The sequence below is a fragment of the Varanus komodoensis genome, unplaced genomic scaffold (assembly GCF_004798865.1).
Source record: "Varanus komodoensis strain SLA01 unplaced genomic scaffold, ASM479886v1 scaffold10, whole genome shotgun sequence".
Classification (NCBI taxonomy): domain Eukaryota; kingdom Metazoa; phylum Chordata; class Lepidosauria; order Squamata; family Varanidae; genus Varanus; species Varanus komodoensis.
In genome coordinates, this window is record NW_025335269.1 from 16,531,902 (window position 1) to 16,544,163 (window position 12,262).

Here is a 12,262-nt window from a genome sequence, read left to right on the forward strand (position 1 = left end):
CATCTCTTTGTATGATGCAGGCCAAATCTTTTGGTCTTCTCCTGTCTTTTGAAAGCATGTTGACTTGTCCAAATGTAGGAATCTGATTATTTTTTTCATAATTTTTTTTCTAGTCGTGCTGTCATTCGGACAAAGAATAACAAATTGTTGCTTTGTTTAATAAATAGAGGAATTAGATGTTCCCTCAGCATTTAGAAGAGCCCCTGTGAAGAAAATAGCAGCAGAACTCAATATTCTGCTTTCTTAGCACCAAGTTTTATAACTGTTCCTGCCTTAGTAGAAGAACAATATGTGCTGTACAACTGAATCTGTTTGCTTGATTTTTATCATAGTCCCTAAAATGGCATTTGAAAGAGTTACACAGCATCCTTGCAGATAAAGTGCTGTGTTGATTCAGTGCTTACATAGTAATAACAATGACAGTTGTAGTCCATGACTGTTTGATATCTGTTAAACCTTGAATCAGCACAGCAGGGCTTCCACTGCATTTCGAGCAAAATAATTATTTGTTTCTCCTGTGTTTGAGCCCCAGCCACAATGCAGGCCGTTCAAGCATCAAGGACATTTTTCTACTGTGCAGGATTTCCTTTTTGTCCTTAACCTGTGCAGAGAGAAGTACAGAAGTATCTGTAGTTAGTTTGTGAGGTTCTAGAAGTTATCTAGCAGGTCAGGTCAAATGGAGACTGAAAAACTACCCCTAGTCACCTGAGAGTAAGCTTCATTGAATTCTATGGTGCTTCCTTTTGAATAGACACATATAGGATTGCCCTGTGTAAGCTGTCTTATGTTTGAGAGTTCATTATCTTTTGAGCCTGTAGTTTGTAGTCACTCTAACCTGGCTTTTTTCTCTCCTGCCAGAGGCTCCAGAAATTCAGTAAACTGAAACCAGTCCTGATAGGGATGGAACCAGCCCAGCTTGCATTGTCAGTGGATTGATAGAAATCATTCCCAGATTTTTCATTGTGATAAATTGCAAATACACAGTCTGATTAGATCTCATGGGGCTTTTGGCAGAATTAGTTTTGTGTTATACAGTGAGAGCTTTGTTAGGAGGTATGCAATCCATAATGGGATACTGAAATTTTCAATGCAACTTCTCCTGCCTTCCTCTTGCGCCTTTATTTTTCTTCTGAAATTGGACAGAGTGTAGGCCCAACACCACCACAGAATATGGGTAGGCAAATGCCAGGGACCACACTGCTGGTGACATCTTGCACAGGAATCAAATCATTGTCTGTTTGCTCTGCTCTTGAGCAAGCAAGATTGCATCCATTATATTTCCCTCAAAATCCATTCTGGCAGTTCCAGCGCCAGCATGCTGTGGCTGCCAGTAGGAGCTGCCATTTTCTGTGTGATGATGACCCTTTTTAACTCACAGTGCAATTCTGGTTTGTTGCAATGTTTGTTGGTAGCAGAATCTGTTAGGAATACCGGAGTTGTCTGGTGATTGATTACAGGTAGTGGAATGAATGAACCGGACATTTCCTTATGTTTTGCTCAGATGGTGTTTTTATAAGCTTTTATATGCGAAGTTTAAAACCATTTGCTATTTTTATTTGTAGAGTTCTAGCTATTGTTTTGTCAGAACACCTGATCACTTGCTGAAACCAATTTTCCACTGTGTTCCAAATGCATTTACCCGTGTATGCTTCTCTCTCTTTGCTTCTTACTTCCTCTTTACTTTTTTGTGGGGAGGGGGAGTGGAGAAAGGCCATTGTAGTCCCATCATTAAAAACAAATAGACCATGAAGGTCTTCAGAGTTCATGGCTTTGCACTGAAACTAGCAGAGGTTGACCCCAGTGCCGTTTTAGTGCCTCAAAGAATCCCTGCCAGAGTTTGGAGGTCAAATGTCAGCTGTGCTTGGGGTAATTCTGCATCCAATGGTTTGGATCCAGACTTATGCAGGATCGACTGTGTTGATGGAAGTGGACTTCTCTGCCTTTCCTTCGCACAGTAGTTCTTCCAGCAGGAATTGACTCAGGGTCAGGAGAAAGGGAGATTTCCCAAAGTGCAGAGTAAGGATCTTCTGTGAGTAGGGCCCTTCCTTTCATGGAAAGTCCCTTCCTTTGAGGACGGTAAATCCCCAATCCATCTCATTCAAAACAACAGTGGCATTTTCCATCACGACGAACAAAAGGAAGTGTGCCTTTGTAAAACATGCAATTAAACGTGGAGTTCACTGCTACAAAATGTGATGGTCATTGGCTTGGATGCCAGGGTATCAAACCAATTCATGGAGGATCAGGCTATTAGTAGTTACTAGCCATGCCACCATTACAGAGTTTCACCAAATACCGGTTCCTTGGGAGCAACTGCAGATTATGGCTGTAGCTTGGGATCTTCTCAGAGAACTTGGTTGGTGAGTGAGGAATAGACAATGGACCTTTGATCTTATCCAGCAGGCTCTTAAGTTATCTTCTAATGCCAGGGTTTTCTTCTTCAACAATATGAAGAGATGAAAAGATGGTGTGAGGTATACTTTATATAAGTTGAAATTTGAAACAAAGATGCTAAATAGTGCAGCCTCTGCATTGAGATGGATGAACCTCAAACTTTAAACCTGTTTCATATGATTAATTGTTTTGCTAGCATTGAGTTCTAATAAACATAGTAAGCTTTTGTTAAGGAGAAGGGGCAAAATGAATCAAATCCAGACTTTCTGGTCTAATAGAATACTTTGTCTCTAAGTTGGCATAGCAGGTTTCTAAAGACATTGTTTAGAATTTTGTCATGTTAATTATACTCCCACTATCTTAACTGAAATGCACTAAGAGCCATGTCATAGGTTTCTTACCAAGTGTACATTCAGCAGGAAGCTGTGTTTATCTGTATGATATCCATGCTTACAAATATGTATTTAAAACATCCACAGTTAGATGTGTGCATCATACATGTTAAGTGTCAATCTAAAATTAAATGAAGAGGCCTTAGGGAGCTGTGTATATTTGTCACCCACAGCTGTTTTCCTAAGAAAAGTAGAGGTAATCTGGCATGGTGGACGCATGTGTGTATGTGGAAATCATGCCGATATTATTGCACCTTCCAATGATGGAAAGCCCATTCTAGTTCATTGCCAAAGCAAGAAGGATACCCAAGCGTGTCCTGAATAAAGTACCCTGGGTATGTTCCAGCTTAGGACACAAAATGTTAGTTTGTGGGCATGCAATGTTGACTACTCTCTCAACTGTTTTGAGAGTTATTAAAGGAAATGTATTTACTGCAATTTTTTTATCAGAAAGAAGAGGCGTGTCGTCTCAAAATGTATGAACCAATTTTCCAGCTTTCTCCTTTCTTTTCCTCCTGTAAATGAGTTTCTGTATGTCCATCTTGTACCAAATAAAAGCAATGAGATCTCCACTTTGTATGAATTCCAGTTCTGTGCAAAGGTGGGTCTACTTAGCTCATTTAATGAAAGGATGGAGCTACTGAGAATGTTCCTCCAGTTACTCTCCTTGCAGCATTTTTGAGTGACTCAAAGGTGAAACACATCTCTTCCTATCCACTGTGCTGGAGGAGCTAGAAAGCTTTCCCACCATTACCTTTAGTGCCATGCTCCCGTTACTCAGTAACATCTGAGGTTGCATCGATGGTAGCCATGTTGCAGTTTCTTCTCGGGCTACATTTGCTCTGCCACCCCACTTTTCTCCTTCACTTTACATTTTAGAATAAGAATAAGAGTAAGGAGCAGGAATAGTAGGAGGAGAAGATCAAGACCAAGACCAAAGCAGCCTGGTCTTTTGCCATGGGTGTGTGGAGGTTTTGTTTTGTTTTATTTTTTACGTAGTAGAGAAGAGCTGTGTCCACTTTCCTTCCTTAAACTGCTACACAGACTTATGTTTTCATCACATCAGATCACCAAGTGCCATGCCTCAAATACTATGGATTAAAACAAACAAATGGTGGATATTCTCTGGATTCACTCATGCCTTTTAAGTCATGCAGCAGTACAACAGAGAGCACAGGTGCCTGTATTGCAGTCACCGACAAGTAAAGCAGGTTGAAAGCAACGAAAGCAAATCTTCCATGTTACCAGGCCTTGTATCTGTACTGCTGATATCCGAATTCTGTGTTCAGAGCTGAGATACATGGCATGGCTATCAAGGTGCCCAACAATTCTCCTTTTCCCCCTAAACTCACGTGGGGCTGTAATTGACTTGAAGGAAGGCAAGTTGCACAGGCCTGGCACAGGGTCACGTGTCCTTGACAGGAGCGAGCACGATTTCTGTGGAAGTGCTATGCGTGAGGCACATGGGCATGCCCTGCTTGGGTCCATGCGGCTCACATTCTCATTCTCATTCTGGCTCCTGGCTAGACGCCAGCACAGGGCTGCGCCTTTTCCTTGGTGGATGCCCAACAGTCTGCTTTGACTAACTGTGCCAACACAATGGCATGCCTGATACTGAAACAGGCCACTGGCTCATCCAGCTCAGCCCTGCTTGAACCAGGGATGGGAATGCTCTTTGGATGTCACTGGACCATCCGCCTTCATCATAGGCTGTTCTGGTGAGGGCCACTCATTCTTCACCCCTGCTCTGCGCTGAGGGGCGGCATCTCTTTGGGGCTTGAGACAGGTGTTTTTCTCTGCCCTCTGTTCTGGTAGCAGGGAGTGAAGCTGAGACTATCAGCATCCAGTGTAAGTATTCCATTGCTGCCCATAGTTCTTCTCCAAGGGTTGCATTCCCCTTTCCCCTTTCCTCTGCACCCAGGAAATCATGCTTTGCATAAATGAAACTGCAAACCACAGTTTGATTTTAGTTTGCCACATGCCTGTATCAGTCGCTTCTAATTTGCTTCAACTGCATAGGGAGCAGGGTACCTGCATATCCCCAGACTTTGTTATTCATGAAATCTGGGTCATTGTGACTATGATGGCACACCTGTGTCCACACCAAACCTGTGTATCTTCTGTTGCAAGAGTTTGTTGGAATCTAATACAATCTAATTAGAGAGCCAGTGTGGTGTAGTGGTTAAGAGCATGGGACTAGGACTCAGACGATCTGGGTTCGAGTCCCTACTCAGCCATGGAGCCAACTGGGTGACTTTGGGCAGGTCACAGACTCTCAGCCCAACCTACCTCACAGGGTTGTTGTTGTGGGGATAAGATGGAGGAGGAGAATGATGTAAGCTGCCTTGAGCCCTTTGTAGGAAAAAGGCAGGCAATAAATAAATAAATAAATAAAATAATAATTCCCCTTATAAGGAGAAACCTACCGGTGCAGAAAAATACACTTATATGCAGAGGGCATTGCTATAATTCATCTTTGTTTTATTTTAAAAGGTTCAAAGCAAGTTATGAAAGATGCACCAGTGCCAGACTCTGCAAATCGGCTTACTTTGCCAGGTCAGTGGAACCACTGTGTTAGAAATATTCATTTCAATACATTCAGATAAAACTCTCAAAAGAGGCTGATCAGGGTTGATCTATTATAAGGGTGGCCTCCTTGAGCTCAAATGCCTGCTCACCTGTGCTCCCAATTAACAGGTAATGACAAAACTCTTTCCACAGCTGCTGCAGACCAAGGGTCAAACAACTCATTCCTTTTCATGCATACTTGTTTTCCTTTTTGTTGTCAAGATGTTACCTAAGTTACCATATATACTGGTGTACAAGACAACCTTGAAACAGGACATAGTGAGGCAAAAATTGGGGGGTTGTCTTATATGCCTGGTGAAAAATTTTCATCATACAGTAGGACCCCCTACCCACAAGGGATGGGTTCTAAGCCCCCCAGAAAATGCCTGGAACCTCAGGACCCACATGAAGGTTATCTAAAGGAGCGCTTGTGTCCATATATGCCCTCCCGCCCCTTGAGATCGGTGGAGGAGGCCCTTCTCCTTTGTGAAGGATATTAGGAGGGTGAGCACCCGGAAGAGGGCCTTCTCTGCGGTGGCACCCCACCTATGGAATGCACTCCTCAGAGAGGTCCACCTCGCGCCGTCATTATTTGTTTTTCAGCGCCAGGCTAAGACCTTTTAATTCAAATGATATTTTAATTGTTAATTACTGTTTTAATTTATTGGTTTTAAATTATTGCCGAGATGCTCCAAAATTTTTAATGTTATTTGATGGTTGTTTATTTTTCCTTGTAAGCCACCCCAAGGCTTTCTGTGATGGGGGTGGCACAAAAATGTTATAAATAAAATAATAAATAAATAAATAAAAAGTGGAAACACTGTGAAAAACTGAGAAAAACCACCAATATCTCTAGAGACTCTGACCGGGGATGCCACACTCTTCGTCTTGGCACTGGTGAGCCTCAATCACCAGTGTTTTGTCTCTCAATGGACACAAAGACTCTAGAGATATTTGTGAGTTTTTCCTAGAGATATTTGCTGGGTTTTTTTTTTTTTTTTTTGCTAAAGATATACCCATATATTCCAGCATATGAGAGGACCTGTGAAACTGGAAATAGTGAAGCAAAATTGGGGGTCATCTTATACACCCGACATACGACAAACACCAGCAAAACAGCCCAAAATATTGACCTTGTTTTATATGTGAATTGCCCTGTATGTATGCTGGTGTATATGGTATTATCCAACAAACTTCTGTGATTAATTTTGGGTTACAGTCAATAGTCTTTAGGAAAGGTGCTGCATTACAAGGACTTGGAAAGGAGCAATCTTCTCAAGAAGTTGTGCATCAGCAGAGATATAACCTTCCTCTGTGTTTCAATTGTTGTTTTTATTGTGATGACAAATGGGATCCTTTGAACTTCTGCAAATTGAATAGGGTTGCTAAATAGGGTTTATACACACTTCTTCTGTGCCTCTTAACTTAAATAACAAGCAGGACCATTGGCACTCCCGACTGTGCTGATTTTGCTTTACGAATTCTTCATTATTGGGTTTGTTTTCATATGACTGCACCACTTCCCCAAAGCATTCCTTAAATGCACAAAACAGGACTTGGGGCACAGTCATTCCCAGAGTGAATGCATAAGGAATGTGAACTCTGCAGATGCCTACACAAAATGATTATACTCAAACTCATTTGTCCATTGAAGTGCGGTTACTCGTATCCTCCAGATCGTGCACTGCTCCACACAAAGCAATTGCACTTCTTGGCAGTTTGAGGGCTTGATCCTGTGGCTCCTAGTCTTGACCTGATGGGGCCATAGGATAGCTCACATTCCCAGCACCAAGACCAGAGATGCGAATTGACGTTGGTGCTGGAAATCAGAACTCTGATTCTCCCTTCCTCCTCCTTGCTGGGGTGGAAAGAAACAAGCCAGGTTTGGGAAAGCAGCTTCTGAGAGAGGATAAAGGGGCAGTATGGGGAGAGGCCAGACGAGTGGAGCAGCTTCGAAGGATTTTTCTTTCCTGCCTGTTCCACTCCCTTCCTGCCAAAAAATGCCATCGCCGGATAGTCAAAACTTCCATCTAGCAAAGATTCACTAGGCAAAGATTACTTCTAGGTTTGGGGACTTATGGGCATCCCTGTAGGAGTGTCCCCTAATTGCATCAAAAATGCATTTAAGGCTCGCCCCCATTATGTCTGGGGAGAAAAGGTCCTATAACTCCCACCATTCCCCAGCCAGCATGGGACATGTCTCTCTGAGGAATGATGTAATAGGACTGTCTCATCTCTCTCTAAACATGCATAGGATTGCACCCAAAAGCCATATTTGCAAGCAAACATGCATTTAAACATATATTTTGAAAGAAAACACAGTTTTCAATAACTATGCATATATTTATTCATTCGCAAGTTTTATTTATTATATAAATACAATCCTACTTACCAGATAATCTTCCATTACTTTTAAGTGGACATGAAGGGCATTTCACAACATAACTGCAATCCGATGCTAGAAATTCTGTGCTAGAGAGCTGAAAATAATTCAGTGTTGTACTCCTTCTTGTCCCTATTCCAATCAAAAATCTCCTTCTAACATGGTGGAGCTGGTGGCATCCCAGAGAACACAGCTCTCTGGGAGCTTTTGGCTGTGATGTTCAAGTGAACGATGCATTCCCATCCTTGTAGCCTTCTTCTGCATTCTGCAGAATCCAGCAGAAACAAGTCAGCTTTGCTAACGAGCACTGTACAGTTCTGCAAAGGTCTGCACAAATATTCTGATGCTTCGTTATAGCTTCGTCATCGCTGAGTTGAATGTTATGGCCACACGGCAAACAGTCACATTTGCTACAGTAACACCAAGTTCAGCAGATGTTTCTTCCAGACAATCCAGCAAGCGAGCCATAATGATCCTTGGATATTTTCCCCTCTGCCCTTTTGACCAATAAGACCTCCATGTGGACAGTGACTGAAAATAAAACCTCCTGTACCTGACGGAGGTGTACTTTATGAAGATCACAGTTACCCTGCTTGCCCGAGGCGCTCTCTAAATTCAGGTACCGTGCAGTTAGTAGCCGCTGAGTATGCTATCCAAGTGCTGACTTCCTCTAGCTGGACTGCCTGTTGTATTTTTAGAGGTAGCATTAGAGGTAGTTGCCTTCTGCTTCAGCTGGTCTCATATTACCATTTTTTAAAAGCATCCATTTCCATCAGGACTAACCTTTTGTGTATGTCATTCTACCTTTCAGAAAACTAAGAAATTCAACCAAAAAGAGCATTCCTATACCAGCATGCCAGCCTAATTGCTTGGAGGCATTTTTAAGAAAAACATACGCTTCCCCCAGCCCCCATCCTCACTCCCAAACATGTTCAGGTTAGTACAAGTTCAGCCATGATGACTCATCTACATAACATGTTCAAATGCAGAGGTCTAAACTAGTGCAAGACCTGGGCTTAGAATTTTCTCAGCTCTTCGTTTGCTGATTTTATGTTTTAATAAGCAGTGATCGCAGCCAAGGTTGGGGCCTCAGGACAGGTTTCCATATGCATGTTGCAAGTTTCCTGGAGAATGGGTGAGCAACTTGCTGCTTTTACAGACTCCGGTTGCAGATGAGGAGTGAGTGCAAAAGGCCCTGTTGAGTGGTCAGCAGCCCTTCTCTTCTCTCCAAAATTTAAGTACCTTTGTTCCCACGTCTTTAACTTCAAGCCAAGAAGTTGGAAGAAGTGAGGTTTTCTGAACAGAGGATCAAACGGCATAGGAGACTGAAGGGGAGATGGGGTGGTCTGGACTCTTTCCCTGACTTGAGAAAGAGAAACAAAACAATCCCTCCTCACTTTTCTGGGGTGGGGAATTAGACATTGTAAGAAAAAGGGGGAAATGCTACAGGGACAAAAGTTGGAGGACCTGCAAGGAATAGGCTCCCATTTGCCATCCTCATATTTTGCCCTTACCCATTGTTTCCCCCTTCTGCCTCTGTGCAAGACCTCTGCCCACTCCCACTCACTCTGTTTCATTAGATTTAGCAAGGGCAGCAATCCTTGGGACAACTACATGTCCCCTGATCCCCCACACACTGGCACACTGTTAGCCTGCACTTCGGGGGCAATGGAAAGGGGGAAGGGAGGGGAACAAACTCCCACATATTGTCTTGCTTCTCTCACCAAGGCAGCTTATTACAGGTAAGGAAAGGGAAGAAGAGTGTGTGTGGCACAGCAGGGCCATCCCATGAGATTTTGCAGGAGAAAGGCAAGATTCCTCCCATATTCCAGAAGCTGACCAGGCTGGCTGTTGAACCTTGCTTGGACCCTGGAGTTGGGGCAACTGGAGAGCAGCATGTTAGCTGGAGAAGTGCAGGCCACCCATGTGGAAGACAGTTCTACCCTGCAACCAAGGAGGAGAGCCAGAAGGCAGTTGCCTCAACAGACCACCCAAAACCTGCTGTCTGGAGTCTTGTCCTAGCCTTGGCTAACATAAGGCTGGACATATGGAGCAGATGCCTTTGGGAGATGGGGCAGGGAGGGAAGTAATTTTGCTGAGCCCTCAGATTTGCTTTGGAAAAAGAAATATGCAAGATCCTTTGTTTGCTTGTGCCTGGAAGATCTCAGGTGATGTCCAAGTTAATTCGAGGCTAGCTTTGGAAAGCTATTTCTGTATCAAGAAGAACTATAATTCTTCACAGTTACAGAAGTACTCAAATTACTCCTCCGATTTGAGTAATGAATACAAAAGTACTTTTCACATCTAAATGCTGTGATCTAAACATGAAAAATAAGTACTGAGCAGACCAAATGGATCAGGATGACCATATTATTATAACTATTGCATTACATTTCTATACTGCCCCTTGCTGGAGCTCTCTGGGAGGTTCACAACATTTAAGTCGCCCGACCAGATTTCAGCCAGGCCTGACCTCTTATACTGTGGCAACCCATGCTAAACTCATGCAATAAATACATCCATAAAATGAAAAAAAATCATGAGTTAAACAAAAGTACACTTTATTTTTCTGTATGTCAGCAGCCATTATTTTAAAGTATATTCACAATAACATGTATATTATTTCCCTCTAGATTACCTGAACTCAAAAACCAGCAGCAACAAACCTCCACCTTCAGGAATCAGTGGCAACAATTTACAAAACAGACTTTTCAAAAAAGTTGTTCTAAAAATGAAACCATGCATCCACTTTGTTTTTAACACGATGCTCTGAGCAATGAAGCCCCAGAAAAACTACTTTACTTCTGTTCACAATGCTCATTTGTTCTATTCCTCTTCTGAATTATATACAGAGGCACCTGAAATGTAATGTTTGCAGCCAACTGTACTGTGTTGCTTTCTTTAATAAAGTCATGCTGCAGCAATGTGCATTTTGATGCCGACGTGTTTTCTCTTTGTGTTTGTACAATTAACAGTGCCACCAGGTGTGCTCAGTTTTGCTTACATCAAAATATTAACATGTAACAAGATTTAACTGCATGTTTCAATCGAGTTGGAGCCTGCGCGGTCTCCTGGTCAGAGTGGTGAACTGGGACTTGGGAGATCTGGGTTCTATTCCCCACTCTGCCATGAAACTCACTGGGTGACTTTGGGTCAGTCACCGATACTCAGCCTGGCCTACCTCATAGGGTTGTTGGTGTGAGGATAAAATAGAGGGGGGATTTGTAAGCTGCCTTGGATTCCTTGCAAGGGGAAGAAAGGCTGAGTATGAATGTTATGTAATATAATAAGAATACAATCCAGCCAAGAGGCATGTCTGGTGACCTGCTGCTGCTGTAGCCAAGCCCGTGTGCAATTTGCCTGGGGAACAAAACCAGAGAGGGGACTAGGATGCAACATGGGGGTGGATGCACTTCCCTCTAGGAATAGACAGATTTGTCAGTCTTGATTTTGGTTTTTTTAAGTCAAATTCATTTTGTCCCATTTCCACAAAGCCTGAATGGAAATCTGTAATTTTGGTGCATGCATTTTTCCAAATTATCCATCAATGCGCACCATTTTTGTGCACATTTTTTAACAAATGCATTTTTCCTTAAGTAGCTCTCATTGCTGAAAAACCAGGTACGTACTTTCCTCAAATATATGCATTTGATACACAAACTCTGTATATTTTCTCTGACACAAGTTGCATCAAATTCACCTATAAGTGGATTTTAGAATGTGACTGTGTCTCAGCTCACTGAAAGGCTCAGGAGACGCCAACTGAGTAAATTTGTTTCAACACCCCAATGGAACAACTGTCTCCCTATTTGTCTCATCTCATTCATCCCTCCAAACAGCTTACCAGTGCTATCGCTCATCATCTGTCTAGATCAGGATGTTCTTGGCATGTCAGTCTAAGGTAAAAGTGCTGTGTCCCACAGGACCCTCCTTTGCTTGCAGTGAGAGTACTACATCCAGCAACATCCCCAAACTGTAACCTGAGCTTTTTGGGGGAGTGGGATTCCTTGCAAAACAGCGGCTCATCACTCAGATGGGTAAACAAACAACCCACAAACCACAGGTGCTTGGACCTCATGCTTCCCCCAAGGAATATACTGAATTACCATTTCACCCTCACAAGAGCCCGGTGAATTAACACAAGTTACTTGTGTAAGGGTGCAACCCTTGTTCCCCCTTCCTTGAGGGATGTACGCCTCCAAATGCATCCTATGCCTGGAACAAGGTGTGCTTCACCTTCACTGCCACCATGTCTTGCTCCCTGACAGCTGTTTTCGGCCATCTAGATAAAGTGCCAGGGATGGGGAGGGGAAGGGGGTTGGAATGTGGATAGAAATTGGCCCCCACCCTTGGAACACCCCCTTTTCTCCCCTCTGAGGTACATTTGGGGCTCAAGGAGGCAGCTGGCAGAGTTCCTTCCATGATGACAGGGGGTGGCAGTAGGACAGGGGTTCGCCCCTCAGAACCCAGCTGAGCTCTCAGAGAACAATCCTATGGCTCCCCAGGCAACTCCAAACAATCCTAT

At 43.1% G+C, this 12,262-nt stretch overlaps 1 protein-coding gene across 3 annotated transcripts in view; it reads left to right on the top strand.

The window, feature by feature from the left end:
* Nucleotides 1-10,665, top strand: part of PDE1C (phosphodiesterase 1C) — a 183,795-nt gene extending 173,130 nt beyond the window's left edge. For 2 of the 3 annotated variants that reach the window (XM_044454836.1, XM_044454827.1), the window contains 2 exons: nt 5,280-5,342; nt 10,371-10,665. In XM_044454836.1, coding sequence (XP_044310771.1) covers nt 5,280-5,342; nt 10,371-10,510 — 203 coding nt within the window. In that variant the 3' untranslated portion in view covers nt 10,511-10,665. Of the gene's footprint in view, nt 1-5,279; nt 5,343-8,548; nt 8,674-10,370 lie in introns of all 3 variants that reach the window. The other variant, XR_006417071.1, reaches the window with a different exon arrangement.
* Nucleotides 10,666-12,262: the final 1,597 nt, after the last annotated feature.